Here is a 16955-nt window from a genome sequence, read left to right on the forward strand (position 1 = left end):
TGACCTCAGCCCCCATCAAGACAGTTTCTAGGGTCATAATGCAAGCTGTTCCGATAGGCCCAAACCCGCACACCTGACCTCAGCCCCCATCAAGACAGTTTCTAGGGTCATAATGCAAGCTGTTCCTAAACGCCCGAACCCGCACACCTGACCTCAGCCCCCATCAAGACAGTTTCTAGGGTCATAATGCAAGCTGTTCCTAAACGCCCGAACCCGCACACCTGACCTCAGCCCCCATCAAGACAGTTTCTAGGGTCATAATGCAAGCTGTTCCTAAACGCCCGAACCCGCACACCTGACCTCAGCCCCCATCAAGACAGTTTCTAGGGTCATAATGCAAGCTGTTCCTAAAGGCCCGAACCCGCACACCTGGCCTCAGCCCCCATCAAGACAGTTTTCTAGGGTCATAATGCAAGCTGTTCCTAAACGCCCGAACCCGCACACCTGACCTCAGCCCCCATCAAGACAGTTTCTAGGGTCATAATGCAAGCTGTTCCTAAAGGCCCGAACCCGCACACCTGACCTCAGCCCCCATCAAGACAGTTTCTAGGGTCATAATGCAAGCTGTTCCTAAAGGCCCGAACCCGCACACCTGGCCTCAGCCCCCATCAAGACAGTTTCTAGGGTCATAATGCAAGCTGTTCCTAAAGGCCCGAAACCGCACACCTGGCCTCAGCCCCCATCAAGACAGTTTCTAGGGTCATAATGCAAGCTGTTCCTAAAGGCCCGAACCCGCACACCTGGCCTCAGCCCCCATCAAGACAGTTTCTAGGGTCATAATGCAAGCTGTTCCTAAAGGCCCGAAACCGCACACCTGACCTCAGCCCCCATCAAGACAGTTTCTAGGGTCATAATGCAAGCTGTTCCTAAACGCCCGAACCCGCACACCTGACCTCAGCCCCCATCAAGACAGTTTCTAGGGTCATAATGCAAGCTGTTCCTAAAGGCCCGAACCCGCACACCTGACCTCAGCCCCCATCAAGACAGTTTCTAGGGTCATAATGCAAGCTGTTCCTAAAGGCCCGAACCCGCACACCTGACCTCAGCCCCTATCAAGACAGTTTCTAGGGTCATAATGCAAGCTGTTCCTAAAGGCCCGAACCCGCACACCTGGCCTCAGCCCCCATCAAGACAGTTTCTAGGGTCATAATGCAAGCTGTTCCTAAACGCCCGAACCCGCACACCTGACCTCAGCCCCCATCAAGACAGTTTCTAGGGTCATAATGCAAGCTGTTCCTAAACGCCCGAACCCGCACACCTGACCTCAGCCCCCATCAAGACAGTTTCTAGGGTCATAATGCAAGCTGTTCCTAAAGGCCCGAACCCGCACACCTGGCCTCAGCCCCCATCAAGACAGTTTCTAGGGTCATAATGCAAGCTGTTCCTAAACGCCCGAACCCGCACACCTGACCTCAGCCCCCATCAAGACAGTTTCTAGGGTCATAATGCAAGCTGTTCCTAAAGGCCCGATTCGGGAAATTCGATAATTTTTTCCAGCTGACTTCAAATGACTTAAAAGTACCTCTTGTGTAATCCCATACAACTCTCTAAACGCGGAACTAATCGCCCGACAGTATCCCTGACCCGTCGGCTCAGCGAATTCGGGCTCATTGAACGATTTGACAGTGTAATGAAGCATCGGAGTCGTCACAATTCCCACGTCGACGAATTGGACATTGAAGAGGGCGGAGCCTGCACGGGCGGCCGATATCAAATGGGGACCAGATAGACGAGTATCCATTCCACACACCACTCGAGCATTCTTTGTCTGTCCAGAGGAAATTCTCGATTTCTCAGCTTGAGACATTTGTTTCTCGAGGGCTCGTACGGCAGATGGAAGATCCTCGTCTGTTGCATTCACGATTTCTGTCGCGTATTTCTGAAAATCATGATTTTTGCAAAAATTGGAGAGTTTTTGGGTGGAAATAGCTCAAAAATTCAGTGAAAATCGACAATTTTAGTTAGAAAACTGAAAAAACACTTGAAATCGATCATTTACGACCGAAAATTATAATTTTTAGGTTGAAATTGGTCGAAAATTCAGTAAAAATCTCGTTTTTTCCGCATGAAATTAAAGAAAATATGGAAAAATGACTGAAAATTCAGATTTTCGGATGAAAAAACCGGTTTTTGAAGTTTTCAGACATCAATTTTCGTGGCAAAATGGTACTAAACCTGTCTTAAACAATACTTTCGCATTAAAATTTCTGACTTTTGAGTTGAAATTATTCGAAAATTCAATAAAAATTACTATAAACTGAAATTTTAAGCTGAAAAATAGGGTTTTCAGGTTGAAATCGCTCGAACATTCAATAAGAAATCGCTGAATTTGAGTTTTTCTGCATGAAATTTGAGAAAAATCGAGTTTTCCCGATGAAAATCGAAATTTTCAGCTAAAAGATTGCGTTTTCAGACTGAAATTGTTTGAAAATTCAATAAAAATCACTGAAAATCAACAATTTCAGCAGAAAAATTAGAGTTTTTCATCATTTTTCGTGAGAAAATCAATGTTTTGGCTCCAGACACTCGGAAAAACAGATTTTTAAAACTAAATATGTCAAAAAACCCGATTTTTTAGCTCAAAACCTCGAAAAATGATTGAAAAACTTGTTTTTTAGCCTGAAAATTGAAAAAAATCACTAAAATAGTCAAATTTCTGTTGAAAAACCCAATTTTATCGCTAAAAATCATGTGAAAATCGAATTTTCAACCAAAAATTGACGACTTCTTAGCTGAAAACTGCTATTTTCACAATTTCTGGTTCATTTTCCAAAACAAAAACCGTTTTTCCAAGGTTTTGACGGGTTTCAACCAATTTTATGCCAAAAAATGTCATTTTTTCTGGATTTTCAGCAAAAATTTCAGAATTTGTTCAATTTTCCTTCATTTTCGCACCTCCCACTGCTGACTGAGCATATCTCCACTCGGATCGACCAATTTGACGCCATTATCGGCCGCCGGATTATGGGACGCCGTGATCATCACACCGATTGCCGAGTCGAGTTGACGGGCGCGAAGACTTTCCACGTAGGCGCATCGAAACACGATGAATGACAGTTTTTCGGCACGGAAACGGAATCCGGCGGTTCCTGAAATCATTTTTTAGGAAAAAATCCAAAAAAAAATCGCAAAAATTCGAAATTTTTCGGTCAAAAACTCATTTTTCGGTGGTTTTTACCCTAAAAACCTGCTGAAAACCCGATTTTTCAGCTAATCCTCACCATAAGCCAGTTGTTCTTCGTGTGGAATGCTGAAAACCTCTCCGGTGTGAGTGATGTTGCGGGCACGGCTGAATTGGTGCGGGAAAACTGGGTCGGCCATGTCTGAAAAGTGAAAATAAGCTGATTTTAGGGTAAAAAATCATGAAAAATCACGAAAAATGAGTCGAATAGTGCGAAAAACTAGCGAAAATGACCTAAAAATCACCAAAATAGACAAAAATCTTAAAAAATCAGTTAAGATTCACGGCGCTAAACAATACGCGCGCGGGATGGCGGAGTGTCGTACTGAATTGAATTTTTTTGGTTCAAAGGTGGAAAATAGTACAAAAAATGGCAAAAAAGGGAGTAAAAGTAGGAAAAATTTACTGACAACACTAAAACTAGAAATTTTAATCAATATTTATCGATATTTATCATCTTTAGACAGCAAAAATGGTGAAAAAATGAGCGAAAAGTGCGAAAAATCGATAATGTAATGCCAGCTGTGTTTTTATATTAAAAACAAATAAAGTGCGCCGAGGATGACGATCAAACGCGTAGGTCAAAAATCAATATCTATTTTAAGCGTGTTCCGGAAATGTATGAGGTGTTCAACGAAGTTTATTGGATGTTTAGATGGGAAATACGGAGTTTTAATATTTTCATTAAAAATCTGAAGAAAAAATAAGAAAAAATGAGAAAAAATGAGAAAAAATGAAGGAAAAATCGCCGAAAAAAATGGAAAAATTAATAAATAATTACAGTAAGGTTAAAGGCGCATAACGGTACACGAGAGTTGGGTCTCGACGCGATTTAACAAGAACTGGATTTCTTCATTGATTTTTAGCGAATTTCGGCTAGAAAAGTGAGTTTTCGGTGATTTCTCTTGGTTTTTTCGCTGAAAATCGGTTTTAAAACTGAAAATTCATTAAAATAATTAATTTGTGTCAAAATCCCTCCTAAATTCGGCCGAAAATAGTCGAAATTCCGAAAAAATGTATTTAAATGAGCAAAAAATTTATAAATGGTAAGAAAATAGCATTGATAGATTATCTGGGATATAAAAATAACTGAAGAATATAGAATTTAGATTATTACGAAAAAAAAAACGATTAAAAATTTTGTGACATACAAAATATTAGTAGAAAGATGTGGGTGTTTTGAAGGGTCAAAATATGAAAATTCTTATTTAAAAAATATTTTTTTTTAAATTTTTAATCAATAAATTGTTTTTCTAAGCGTGAAGTCGGCAGAATGGTTGTCCATTTTTGGCGAAGAAGCTCTCGCCTTCCAAGTTGTGGTTGCAGCGCTGAAAATTTTTGGTTTTTTTTGAAAGAAATCGGTAAAAATCGATAAAAAATCAAAATTTCAGCGAATTTTTTGTCAAAAATCGAATAAAAACCAGGAAAAGCACCTAAAATTTCAAAAAATGTGCATTCTAATGTTCACCGTCACGACAGAATGCAGAATTTCGCCCAAAAATTCGAAAACTGTGCATTTTGTCGTGGTGGTGTTCGGTGTTTGCTCACAATCAGAGCTACAGTAACCCAAAAAACATAAAATTCAAATTTTTGTCTTGTTTTTATGCAAAAATCCGAAAAATTCGACTGTTCACCACCACGACAAAATGCACAGTTTTCGAATTTTTCAATATTTGCTACTTTAAAGGCTCATATCTTAAAAATGGGCGGAGCTAGAAAAAAGTTGTCAACTACAAAAATGAGTTTCGTAAAATTCTGCACATTTTTTTAGTTGACAACATTTTTCTGGCTCCGCCCCTTTTTGAGATGCAGCGCTGTGAAGTTGGCTGAGGGAGACGCAGACAAGCTAGAGTGTCTGGCAGTCGGCGTCTCTCAAATTTCAAATCATTATATCTCAAAAATGGGCGGAGCTATCAAAAAGTTGTCAACTACCAAAATGTGGAGAATTTCATGGAGATCATTTTTGTAGTTAACAACTTTTTTCTAGCTCCGCCCATTTTTATGATAAAGGGGTTGAAAAAAAGTTTTATTTTAAAACAATTTGAAGGTGATTTTTTTCAAATTTTTTTTCATTAAAAGTTAAATTTTGAGTTTTTCATACTTTCCAAATATAGAAATCATCAAACCACAGCTTAGATACTCAAAAATTCACTGAAACCGACGAGAGACGCAGACAGTTAGACACTCTAGCTTCTCTGCGTCTCTCATAGCTCTCTCAGGCTTAGAGCGCCCGTATCTCAAAAATGGGCGGAGCTATTAAAAAGTTGTCAACTACGAAAATGTGCAGAATTTCATGTAGATCATTTTTGTAGTTAACAACTTTTTTCTAGCCCCGCCCCTTTCGCGAGAAAAACTCACCGCACACGTGAAACAATTCGAATGGAACGCATTTCCCAACGCCTCGACCCATCGATCTCCCGCCTCAATCGGATAGCGGCAACTGACGCACTTCGTGGTGAACAACGCGTTCCAGTCTTGCTCGCAGTACGGTAGTCCCTGCTCCAAATAGAACGCACTGTTCCCGAACGGCTTCTGACAATGAGCACACGTGAAACACGTCGGATGCCATTTCTTCTGAAGAGCATTCAGACAGTCCGAGATGATCGGTTTGGAGCATTTGGCGCAGCGAGGCGCGATGTGTTGCTCGAAACACGATTCACAGAATTTTTGACCGTCTTCCTCGACGAATCCGCACTCGAGGAGACGGCGACGGCACGACGAGTTGGCGCAGACAAAGTGCTCTGGGCACCAAGATTTTCCGGTGGCGAGGACGAAGGCGCCGCTGGAAATGTAAAAAAATAGAATCAGCGTAGTCGATTTAGTCTGCATACCAATTTTCAGGAAGATCGGAGAGACACAGACAGCTAGACACTCTAGCTTCTCTGCGTCTCTCATAGCTTTCTCAGGCTTAAACGATCATATCTCAAAAATGGGCGGAGCTATCAGAAAGTTGTCAACTACAAAAATGTGCAGAATTTTATGTAGATCATTTTTGTAGTTGACAACTTTTTACTAGCTCCAGCCACTTTTGAGGGGGGAGCTTTTTATGAGCTTTTAAAATCCAAAAATTCGTAAAACTGTGCATTTTGTCGTGGTGGTGAACATTCGAATTTTCGAAATTTCAATAATTTCCTAATTTTACGGGCTTTGTCGTGTTTTCATGCAAAAATGTGGAAAAAAATTCAAAAAATTCGGAAATTCGAATGTTCACCACCACGACAAAATGCACAGTTTCGAATTTTCCGGTATTTGGAATTTTAAAGGCTCATATCTTAAAAGTGGGTGGAGCTAGGAAAAAGTTGTCAACTAATAAAATGTAGAGAATTTCAAGCTGATCATTTTTGTAGTTGACAACATTTTTCTAGCTTCCCCCATTTTTATGATAAAGGGGTTGAAAAAAAGCTTTATTAAAAACAAAATTTGAAGTTGATTTTTTTCAAATTTTTTTCATTAAAAGTTAAATTTTGAGTTTTCCATTTTTTCATATATAGAAATCATCAAACCACAGCTCAGAAACTCAAAAATTCACTAAAACCGAATAGGGACGCAGACAGTTAGACACTCTAGCTTCTCAGGTCTCTCATAGCTCTCGCAGGCTTAGAGCACCCGCATCTCAAAAATGGGCGGAGCTATCAAAATGTTGTCAACTACAAAAATGTGCCAAATGTCATGTAGATCATTTTTGTAGTTGACAACTTTTTTCTAGCTCCGCCCCTTTTTGAGATATGCCGCTTTGAAGTGAAAACTCACCGAATCTGATTCTTACACGCCTCACAATACGGTATACGTCCACCATTTTGTTGTTGAGTCGTCGTAGTCGTTGTCGTCAGATGTCCGGTACCACGGAAGTCACCGGCGGCACGGTCTAGGCCCCCCTGGGGACGGTTCTCGGTGGTCGTTCGCTCGAAACTCGTCTTCGAGTAGTTGGAGGAGCCTGGATTTTCAATTTGGAATGAAAAATTTGAAGTTTTTAAATTTAAAGTATGTAAATGCGCTCCATTGAACAATTTTATTATGAACAAAATGAATTTGTAAAAAAAAGTAAAACAAAAACCCTAAAACATTAATTATCACGACTTCATTCGTTGCTCTATTGCCAGTGTCTCACTAAAAAATTTATCGATTTTTTGAAAATGTTATGTTCAATGGAGCGCATTTACTACCCCAAGACCTAAGGTTTTTAGTGTAAAAACCACAAAAAGAGACGCAGACGGTTAGACACTCTACCTGTCTAACACTCTCTCACCAAAAACTTCAAATCACTGTATCTCAAAAATGGGCGGAGCTAGAAAAAAGTTGTCAACTACGAAAAATATCTACATGAAATTTGCAACAATTTTGTAGTTGACAACTTTTTTCTAGCTCCGCCCATTTTTGAGATATAACGTTTTGAAATTAGCCATGAGAGATGCAGACAGTTAGACACTATCTCTTCTCTGCGTCTCTCCAAACTTTGAACGCATTTATCTCAAAAGTGGGCGGAGCTAGAAAAAAGTTGTCAACTAGAAAAATGTGCAAAATTTTACGTAGAATATTTTTGTAGTTGACAACTTTTTTCAAGCTCCGCCCATTTTTTAGCAAAATCACTTCAAACACACACCCTGTTTTCCATCATCATCAATCATGACTTGTCCAAGACGGGCGGCCAAGAAGTTCCGCGAGTCCTCAGCAGTATCTGTGACACCGGATGGTTTTCGCCGAATCGAGTAGAACTCATCAAGCACATCATGCAAACTTAAAGACATGTAACATAGAGGGTTAGGACATGGAACACAAAAAAATCTGCTGAAAAACTGAAAAAATCGGATTTTTTGACATTTTTTACTACGAAAACCAAAAAAAGCCGGCGAAATTAGCATAAAAACCTGAAAATCCAATGGGGGACTAGTTTTTGAAAAGTTCGGCCACGACCAAAAAAGTTAGGCGACCAATTTTTTTGACGGTTTTTGAGTGTTTTAGGTAAATTTTTGATATTTTAGCTGAAAAATTACTCAACAATCGCAATTTTTACCCTAAAATTTAAAAAAAAACAGACAAAAATGACCTAAAAACCAGAAAAGCCTGACGGGGACTAGTTTTTGAAAAGTTCGGCCACCGACGGAAATTAACGGTTTTTGAGTGTTTTTGAGGTAAATTATTGATATTTTAGCAAAAAAATTACTCAAAAATCGCAATTTTTCCCCCGAAAACCCAAAAAATTGGCGAAATTCGCCTAAAAACCAGAAAAACCTGACGGGGACTAGTTTTTCAAAAGTTCGGCCACCATTTTTTTTTGACATTTTTTGATTGTTTTAGGGGTAAATTTTTGAGTGTTTTTGTTGAAAAATTACTCAAAAATCGCAATTTTTACCCCAAAACCCAAATAAACCGGCGAAATTAGCTTAAAAACCTGAAAAACTGACGGGGACTAGTTTTTGTGAAGTTCGGCCACGACCAGAAAAGTTCGGCCACCGACGGAAATTAACGGTTTTTGAGTGTTTTAGCTGAAAAATTACTCAGAAATCGCAATTTTTACCCAAAAAACCCTGAAAGTACGTAAAAACCTGAAAAAATGTGAAAAATTCGCTGAAAACCCGACGGGGACTAGTTTTTCAAAAGTTCAGCCACCAATTTTTTTTTGACGTTTTTTGAGTGTTTTTCAGGTAAAAAACGCAATTTTCTCGTTTTTTGCCAGAAAAAACCCTCTAAAATCAGTTTTTTTTCAATTTTGTTTCGAAAATTACCTCTGCGTGACGGGCTCGGTAGAACCTACAGTACTCCTCTCAGACGGTTGATAAGATTGAAATGGGAAAACCTTGCGCTCTGGAGGTGGCGGTGGCGCCGCGGAGCCAAGGATCGGAAGTTGCTCCAAGTCCTCCAACACTTTTTTCCGCAGCTCCATAACCCGATCGCCAGCTATACTAGGGGACGAGGGGGTGTCTAGAAGCGGGTCTTCAGCCGGACGCAAATTTTGAAGATAGACAATAGCGGACTCGAGTAGGGTGCTCAGCTGGGTTTGCGTTTGCTCCAGCTCACTTTGGTGGCGGGCGATGCACTCGATTGCACGGACACGATCGTCGTCTTCCATTTCTCGAAGGCCTAGAATTTGGGGTGGAGTCCAGGGGTAGTAGAAGTAGTAAAAATAATTTTAGAAAATTTTGAAACAGTAACTTTTTTATAATTCGAGAAATCGTTCCGAATGGCTTATAGAGTGATGTAAGAGCAGACAAACTAATTTCAGAAAATTATGAAACAGTATTTTTTTTTACGATTTGACAAAATTCCATTGTATACGGTGCCTAAAAATCTGGAAATTTTTTTGATTCTTAGCTCGTTACAGTTCTCACAACCGCGCTCTACCGAAACCGAAGTGTACTAAACTGAGAGACTTAGAGAAAAAGAGACATTTTCAAGGGCGTTTCGGTGGAGCGCAGTTGTAAGAACAGTGACTTGGAGAATTTTCTGAGTTTTTATTTTTACGATCCGACAAAAAATCAACTAATATTGCACACTGTTCTTAAAAATCTAGAAAATTTTTGAAACAGTGAAAAAAATTTTTTACGGCTTAATGACTTCTGATTTTGTCTTGTGCAACAAAAGTACAAAACGCGATTTTTAAACAAAAAAATTTTGAAACAGTAAATTTTTCAAAGCGCGTCAAAGTTCATCCTTAGAGAAATGTCTCTTTTTCTCTGAGTCTCTCAATTTCGCACACTATTTTCTTTGGTTTCGATGGAGCGCGGTTGTACGAAGCGCGACGTGCTAATAGACTTATGGTAGTAATGTGTATTTTTGAAACAGTAAATTTCAGTGTGTTGTATAGCAAAAGTACAAAACTCGATTTGCGAAAATTTAATTTTGAAACAATAATTTTTTGTTGAAAACAGCAGAAAATTCACTAACTGGATTGGATTATTGGGAATTTCTTCATTTCCCAAAAAATTGTTCGGCCGTTTTGGGAAAACAGTAAAAAACCTCTACCATTGAATAAATTAATGATGAGATACTGAAAAAATTTTTCAAAAAATTTTTTTGAAAATTTTTTTTTTTCAAAATCGTATGCTATCAACTGGAACAACTGAATCTTTCAAAAAGTCACTTGATTATTGAAACAGTAAAATTTTAATTGGATTCATCGGAATTTTTTCGAAATAATAACAATGTACGCAACATTCAACGGGTCACTATGCGAAAACTCGAAAAATTCTTGAAACAGTAAATTTTTTGATTTTTGAAGAAAACTGTAAAATTATTAAATTTACACTTTCCAGAAATCAGATAATTGAAACGACAATGAATGACTAATTAACTTTTTACCCTAAAACGAAAACCTTAATCAAAAATTTTGAAACAGTAAATTTTTTCAAAAATCAAAAAAAACGAATCGAGCAATTCTGCAGTCCTGTGCTAAGGCTTAGTGAAATAATTTTGAAACAGTAATTTTCAAAAAAGTAAAAACCTTGCAATCTCTCATTCAACGCCGCCACAATCATCAAATCCCTTTCAGTCTGCGCATCGTCATCCAACAATTCCATAGCTCGCTGTCTCCACTGTTTCTCCGCCTCCCCTCCTTCCCCCTTCCCAACGACTCGAATCATTTTCAGAGGCTCCGCCCCTTCCAGACCTTCCAGAATCTCCTCCTCGATATCAATATCTTCATTATCAATCATTTCAGACTCATCACCATCATAAGTGGCCGCTTTAAGAAAACTGTCATCTTCCTTTGAACATTCCGTGAGTATATCTGATTCATCGATGATATCTGCGGAATCTTTCCATTCCGGGATTACTGTAGGACTGGTTTTCGAGAAATCCACTTTTTTGAAGTGTTTTGGGTCCTTTCTCACCCCTTGACTGTGGGCGGAGCCTAAAGTGGTCTCGGCACGAAAAGGCTCATTTGGCTCATGAATTTTCACTCCTGGACTTGGTACCCACGGTCTAGGGGACGGTCTCCCCACTTGATCCATTAACTTGTTATGATCTACGGGCGACGTCGCAACATTATTTATTGCTACAGTAGGCACCGTTTTCCGATTCAACCGGATCGTTGGAATCGGCGAGGTGCTCTGATCGATGGTGTCTGGATGGGGTGGAGCTAGTCCGGTGTACTGTCGGGTTACGGTAGTTTGGAGATTGGTGGAGGTGGTGATATTGGCGTCGGAGGCACGCACGATGTAGGAGGATTGTTGTAGAGGGGAGTGCTGAGGGGAGCGTGGGAGAGGGATTGGTGCGGCGATGGTGGGCGGAGGGCGGTCGAGGCGGTCGGGGCGGTCAAGGTTGGTCGAACGATTTTGTTGGCGGTCAGGGCGATCCTCACGGTCGGTAAGGTCTAAACGTTCCTGGCGGTCGACGCGGCCTAGATTGGCCGAGTGATCTTGCTGACGGTCGGCGCGGTCGGTGCGGTCGACGCGGTCTAGATGCTCTACACGACTCTGCTGACGGTCTAGGCGGTCGGCGCGGTCGAGGTGGTAGGAGTGGTCTTGCTGACGGTCTAGATTGGTCGGGCGATCCTGCTGAATGTCCAGACGGTCTAGGTTGGTCGAAACATTTTGCTGATGAGCGAGACTCTCTTGGCGGTCGGCGCGGTCGAGATGGTCGAGGTTGTCTTGCTTACGGTCTAAACGGTCGAGATGGTCAGCGCGGTCGGGGCGGTCAAGATTGGTCGAACGATCTTGCTGACGGTCTTGGCGGTCGGCGCGGTCGGTGTGGTAGACACGATCCTCCGGACGGTCGGTTTGGTCCACACGATCCTGGTGATTCGACGGGTTAAGGTTGGTCGAGCGATCCTGCTGACGGTCTACGCGGTCTTGGCGGTCGGGGCGGTCTAAATTGGTCGAGCGATCCGCGGTCAACCCCACCGACGAGTAATGCGGCTTCTCGACCGCCTCCCCTGACCGAAACGGTTTTGGACTCGACGTTTTCGAAATGGCGATTGGTTTTGGCGTAGCATAGCTCGGAATCGGTTTGACCACGCCATTCGCCTCCTCGACCGCCTCTGACGTCACTTTCGCCGGGCTCGGCGACCGTGGACTATGGATTACGGTCCAGTGTATACCGTCTTGGATTTTGGGCGGCTCGATTTTAAGCTCCGCCTCTTTTTTAAGCTCGGCCTTCTTTCTGTGCTCTTCGAACGCCTCTTTGACTTGCTCCTTACTAATATTCGATGCTCTTCTTGCGTTATTACGACCCGCCCCTTTTTTATTGGTTATAATTTTTTTCGGGGGCTCTTTTTCCTTAGTTTGCTCCACTTCTCTTATCAATGCTGCCAAATCCTCCCCGTAATTTAATTTTTCTTTTTTCAACGCCTCCGCCGGATCGATTTGCCAATATCGATTGGTGGGCGGAGCCTGTGGGGGTGGCCACTGATGGCCACGTGGGACACGCCCACTCCGACGTGGTGAAACGGCGGATCTGACGGAGTCGGGGACACGAGAGGTGTCTGAAATGGGGTTAGACATGGACAATGGACAAATGGACGGGCACTTTTTTTTTTGAAACAGTAACTTTTTGGACGGAGACATTGAATTGGAAATGGATGGTATTGGAGAGAAAAAACAACTTTAAAAAAAAGCAATTTTCATAGAAATTTTGAAACAGTAATTTTTTTTTACTGTTTCAGATTTTTCTCTGCAAAAAAAACAAATTGTTTGAAACAAAAAAAAAATTTCCCAATCAAATTTGAGCAATTTTCGGTGAATTTCAATAAAAAGTCAAAAAATTTTTAAACAGTAACATTTTTTTTACTGTTTCAGAAAATATTAAAATAGAAACTACAACTTATGGAAGCAATTTGTTCACTGTAATTAATTTTTTAACTATTTGAATAAAAACGACTTGAAACAGTAAAAACATTTTTTACTGTTTCAGAAATTTTGAAAATAGGAACTATAGTTTTATGCGGTACTGTTTGATTATTGAAATTGCAATTTTTATTCCTTGAATTTTTATAATAGCCGCAAACATTAATCCGATAGTGAATTTTTTTCAAAATCTAAAAAAATTTTCCTGTTCTATGCATAAAAATTGTTCTAAGAGTCTTTATTTTAATTGTAACATAATAGTTATAAGCGCCTCCACTAGAAAATATCCAGAATTTTTGAAACTGAAAAAAAAAAACTTTTTTCTCTTCAAAACCATATCAATCTCCTTTTCCAATCAATTTGTGTTAAAAAACCAAACATCCCAACAAAAAAATTTGAACAAAATGAAAAATGGCCCCAAAATAAATTAAATTTAAAAAAAATTAAATAAATAAAACTAACCATGACCGGGTGGTGGATTCGATGGGACCGGTGGAGGCGCCTGTTGGGTTCTAGACGTCTGAGAGAACTGGGATGGTGCAGGGGACAAACGGTTCGGGTCGTAGTGGGTACCTCCTGGTCCCACGCCTCCAGCGCCATAGGACACAGTTTTGGAGAGGTCGGCGCCAAAGGCGGCGTTTGGGACACCACGTTGAGCTGGGCTGGAACAAAAAGAAATTGGAAACAATTTTTATTGTTTCAGGAATTTTTTATTTGAAAATTGAGAGCGATTATGGTTATTTAGAACGCTGATGCCGTTGCTGATGAAAAAGTTTTTTTTCAAATTTTTTTTCTGTTTCGAATTTTTTGTGAAAATGAAATTCAAAATTAAAAAATAATCATTCGTGGCTCCGCGACAATTCACAACTGCGACATTTCGCAACTGCGACATTTCGCAACTGCGACATTTCGCAACCGCGAAGTTTCGCAACTACACCGCATTTGCATATTTGGGTCAGTTGAAAATGTTGAGTGTACCGAAGAGTCTGGGAACATATTTGAAAACAATTAAATAGAAGAAAAAGTCATCTGACCCATTTTCTGACAAAACTAGGTTAAACTATTGCTAGTTCTATGGTTGCGAAACGTCGTAGTTGCGAAATGTCGCAGTTGCGAAACTTCATAGTTCGGAAATGTCGCAGTTGCGAAATAAACAGTTGCGAAGTGTCGCAGTTGCGGAATGTCGCGGAGCCTCATTTGTTCATGTAATTCATTTTTAGCTGTTGTTACTGTTTCAAAATTTTTTTTTAAAATTAAGAGCATTTATGGTTATTGATTGAATGCGGTTGACATTTCTGTTAATTGACTCATTTTTTTTGAAATCAGCTTTTTACTGTTTCAAAATTTTGTGATGATGAAATTCAAGAATTTTGAAAAATTGATCCGAATATGGTATACAACTCAAATTTTCTTTATTGTTTCAAATTTATAAAATCCGAATTCCGTTTTTCAGAAATTCACTGTTTCAAAACTTTTTCATTTGAAAATTGGGAGCATTTCTGGTTACTTACACGTTAATTATTATTACCATATTTGTAAATTGGCTTACTGTTTCAAAATTTTGTGATAATGAAATCCAATAAGTTTTTCTACAACTGAGAATTATATCCGTATAAAATTCTTCTTACTGTTTCTAAGTTTTTTTTCATAAATTTACTGTTTCAACATTTTTCAAAACTTTTTTGTAACTTTTCAAAATATTCAAAAAAAATTGTCTTGAATTTTCATTACTGTTTCTATTAAAAAGTTGATTTTAAGCCTCAAACCTTAAAATGCCCTGAGTCTTTGGTGTGTGATAGTGAGTGGTGACCGTTTTGCTGCCAGCAGATGGTGCTGGAGACACAGAAAGTGGACGGTTGATTTGTGGATGGTAGGCGGCACGGGGGCTGTCTTGGAGGTGCACAGGTTGGGCGGCTGTTGGGGACGATTTGCTGAAAATTTTTTTAACATTTTTCACTGTTTCAAAAAAAAAATTGATAAAAATGGTAATATTCAAATTCAGTGAGAAATTCAGTACAGATCAATATGCGTGTCTAGACAGGTAATAATTTTTTTACTGTTTCAAAAAATTCTTGAATTCTCTATTTTTTTATTTCTGGATTGTTATGATTCTTCTGTTTTCACTGTTTATTTTATTTCAGGCCAAAAATTTCAAAAAATTTCAATTTTCAGTTTTCTAAGGATGCGTCGCGGTCGTGCGTCGCGTGCTCAATTAAAATTTTTTACTGTTTCAAGATTTTTTGTTAATAAAGTTGTATAACAAGTGTGTTGGTGTTTAATTCGATACTTCTTCAATTTTTTTCCAAATTAAAAAAAACCACTCACACAAAAATATTGGGGTCCATGCCTGGCCGTCCGCCGGCCTTTCTCTGGGTGCCATGGATGTCGCAGTAGAATTTGTCTGGAATTATTTAAAGTTCATAATTGGAAAAGCAAATTTTTTTTCAAAATTTTTTTTTCAAACCCTTGTAAATTTCTCAATTCTGGCTCAAATTTTACCAAATTTGTATTTTCAGAATCAGCATTTTTTCCTCTATTCAAATATACCGAAACTATAAAATCAAAATCTTTAAAACAGTTAAAAAATTTCGAAAAAAATTTTTTTGAAATTTTTTAAAATTTTTTTTTCAAATCCTCGTAAATTTCTCAATTCTGGTTCAAATTCTACCAAATTCATATTTTCAGAATCCCCTTTTCTTCTTCTATTCAAAACTTTTTCTTTTCAAAAAAACTTTGTTGACCTACCCTCAATAAAATGGTGTCCAACATTTCTCAACGAATTTCCGCACGTGGCACACGACAGACAGTCTCCGTGAAGGTTCTTGCCGGCGGCTCTAGCCATAACTCCCAAAATTGGTCGGGTGCAGATGAAGCATACTGGAAGGCCACTTGGATTCGGGTGGCTCGACAGAGTGGTGGTGGAGCCACCAGTTGGCGTCTCTTGCTCTTTTAGGAGTCGGAGAGTCTCACTACGCAAGTAGGCTGGCTCGTCTTGACGGCCAGCCGTGGCGCGGGCTCTGGAAAAATAAGATTTTTGAAGGATTCAGGTAACAAAAATCGATGAAAATCTGTTAAATTAACTGTTTTTCGTCTAAAAAAACAAAAAAAACTCTAAAATTTTTTATTCGAAATTAAAAAAAAACCCTTTTTATCTCAAAAATGGGCGGAGCTACAAAAAATTTGTTTACTATAAAAATGATCTACATAAAATTTTGCATATTTTTGTAGTTGACAACTTGTAGTAACTCCGCCCACTTTTGAAATATAACGCTTTGAAGAAAACCAGACAGTTAGACACTCTAGCTTCTCTGCGTCTCTTCAAATTTTGACGCATTTATCTCAGAAGTGGGCGGAGCTAACAAAACGTTGTCAACTACAAAAATGTAGCAAATCTCACGAAGACCAATTTTGTAGTTGAAAACTTTTTTCTAGCTCCGCCCACTTTTGAGTTATTAACCTTTAAAATACCAAATACCCGAAAATTCAAAACCTGTGCATTTTGTCGTGGTGGTGAACATTCGGATTTTCGAATTTTTGCTGATTTCCTAATTTCAAATGCTTTGTCGTGTTTTCATGCAAAAATGTGAAAAAATTCGAAAATTCGAATGTTCACCACCACGACAAAATGCACAGTTTTCGAATTTTCCGGTATTTGGAATTTTAAAAGCTCATATCTTAAAAGTGGGCGGAGCTAGGAAAAAGTTGTCAACTACAAAAATGTGCTAAATTTCATGTAGATCATTTTTGCTGTTGACAATATTTTTCTAGCTCCGCCCATTTTTATGATGTATAGGTTGAAAAAATGTTTTATCAAAAAAAAATTTGAAGGTGGTTTTTTTTCAAATTTTTTTCATAAATTTTGGGTTTCCATATTTTTCGTAAATAGAAATCATCAAACTACAGTTTCGAAACTAAAAAATTGATTAAAACCAACGAGAGACGCAGACAGTTAGACACTCTAGCTTCTCTGCGTCACTCCTATCCTCCCAGGCTTT

The 16955-nt window shown here is 39.2% G+C and overlaps 2 protein-coding genes across 2 annotated transcripts; both read right to left on the reverse strand.

The window, feature by feature from the left end:
• Positions 1 to 1440: 1440 nt before the first annotated feature.
• On the reverse strand, positions 1441 to 3321 carry GCK72_015947 (uncharacterized protein; the record flags this gene model as incomplete). Its single annotated transcript, XM_053731226.1, has 4 exons — positions 1441 to 1458; positions 1523 to 1879; positions 2896 to 3089; positions 3222 to 3321. The coding sequence occupies 4 exons, from the start codon at positions 3319 to 3321 to the stop codon at positions 1441 to 1443; spliced, it is 669 nt and encodes a 222-aa protein (XP_053585998.1).
• A 1113-nt stretch (positions 3322 to 4434) lies between these two features.
• GCK72_015948 (uncharacterized protein) lies at positions 4435 to 16458 on the reverse strand (the record flags this gene model as incomplete). Its single annotated transcript, XM_053731227.1, has 11 exons — positions 4435 to 4509; positions 5540 to 5963; positions 6932 to 7115; positions 7782 to 7915; positions 8905 to 9259; positions 10620 to 12599; positions 13423 to 13622; positions 14727 to 14891; positions 15286 to 15361; positions 15706 to 15977; positions 16451 to 16458. The coding sequence occupies 11 exons, from the start codon at positions 16456 to 16458 to the stop codon at positions 4435 to 4437; spliced, it is 3873 nt and encodes a 1290-aa protein (XP_053585999.1).
• Positions 16459 to 16955: the final 497 nt, after the last annotated feature.

Source organism: Caenorhabditis remanei, chromosome IV (assembly GCF_010183535.1).
Source record: "Caenorhabditis remanei strain PX506 chromosome IV, whole genome shotgun sequence".
Taxonomy (NCBI): Eukaryota; Metazoa; Nematoda; class Chromadorea; order Rhabditida; family Rhabditidae; genus Caenorhabditis; species Caenorhabditis remanei.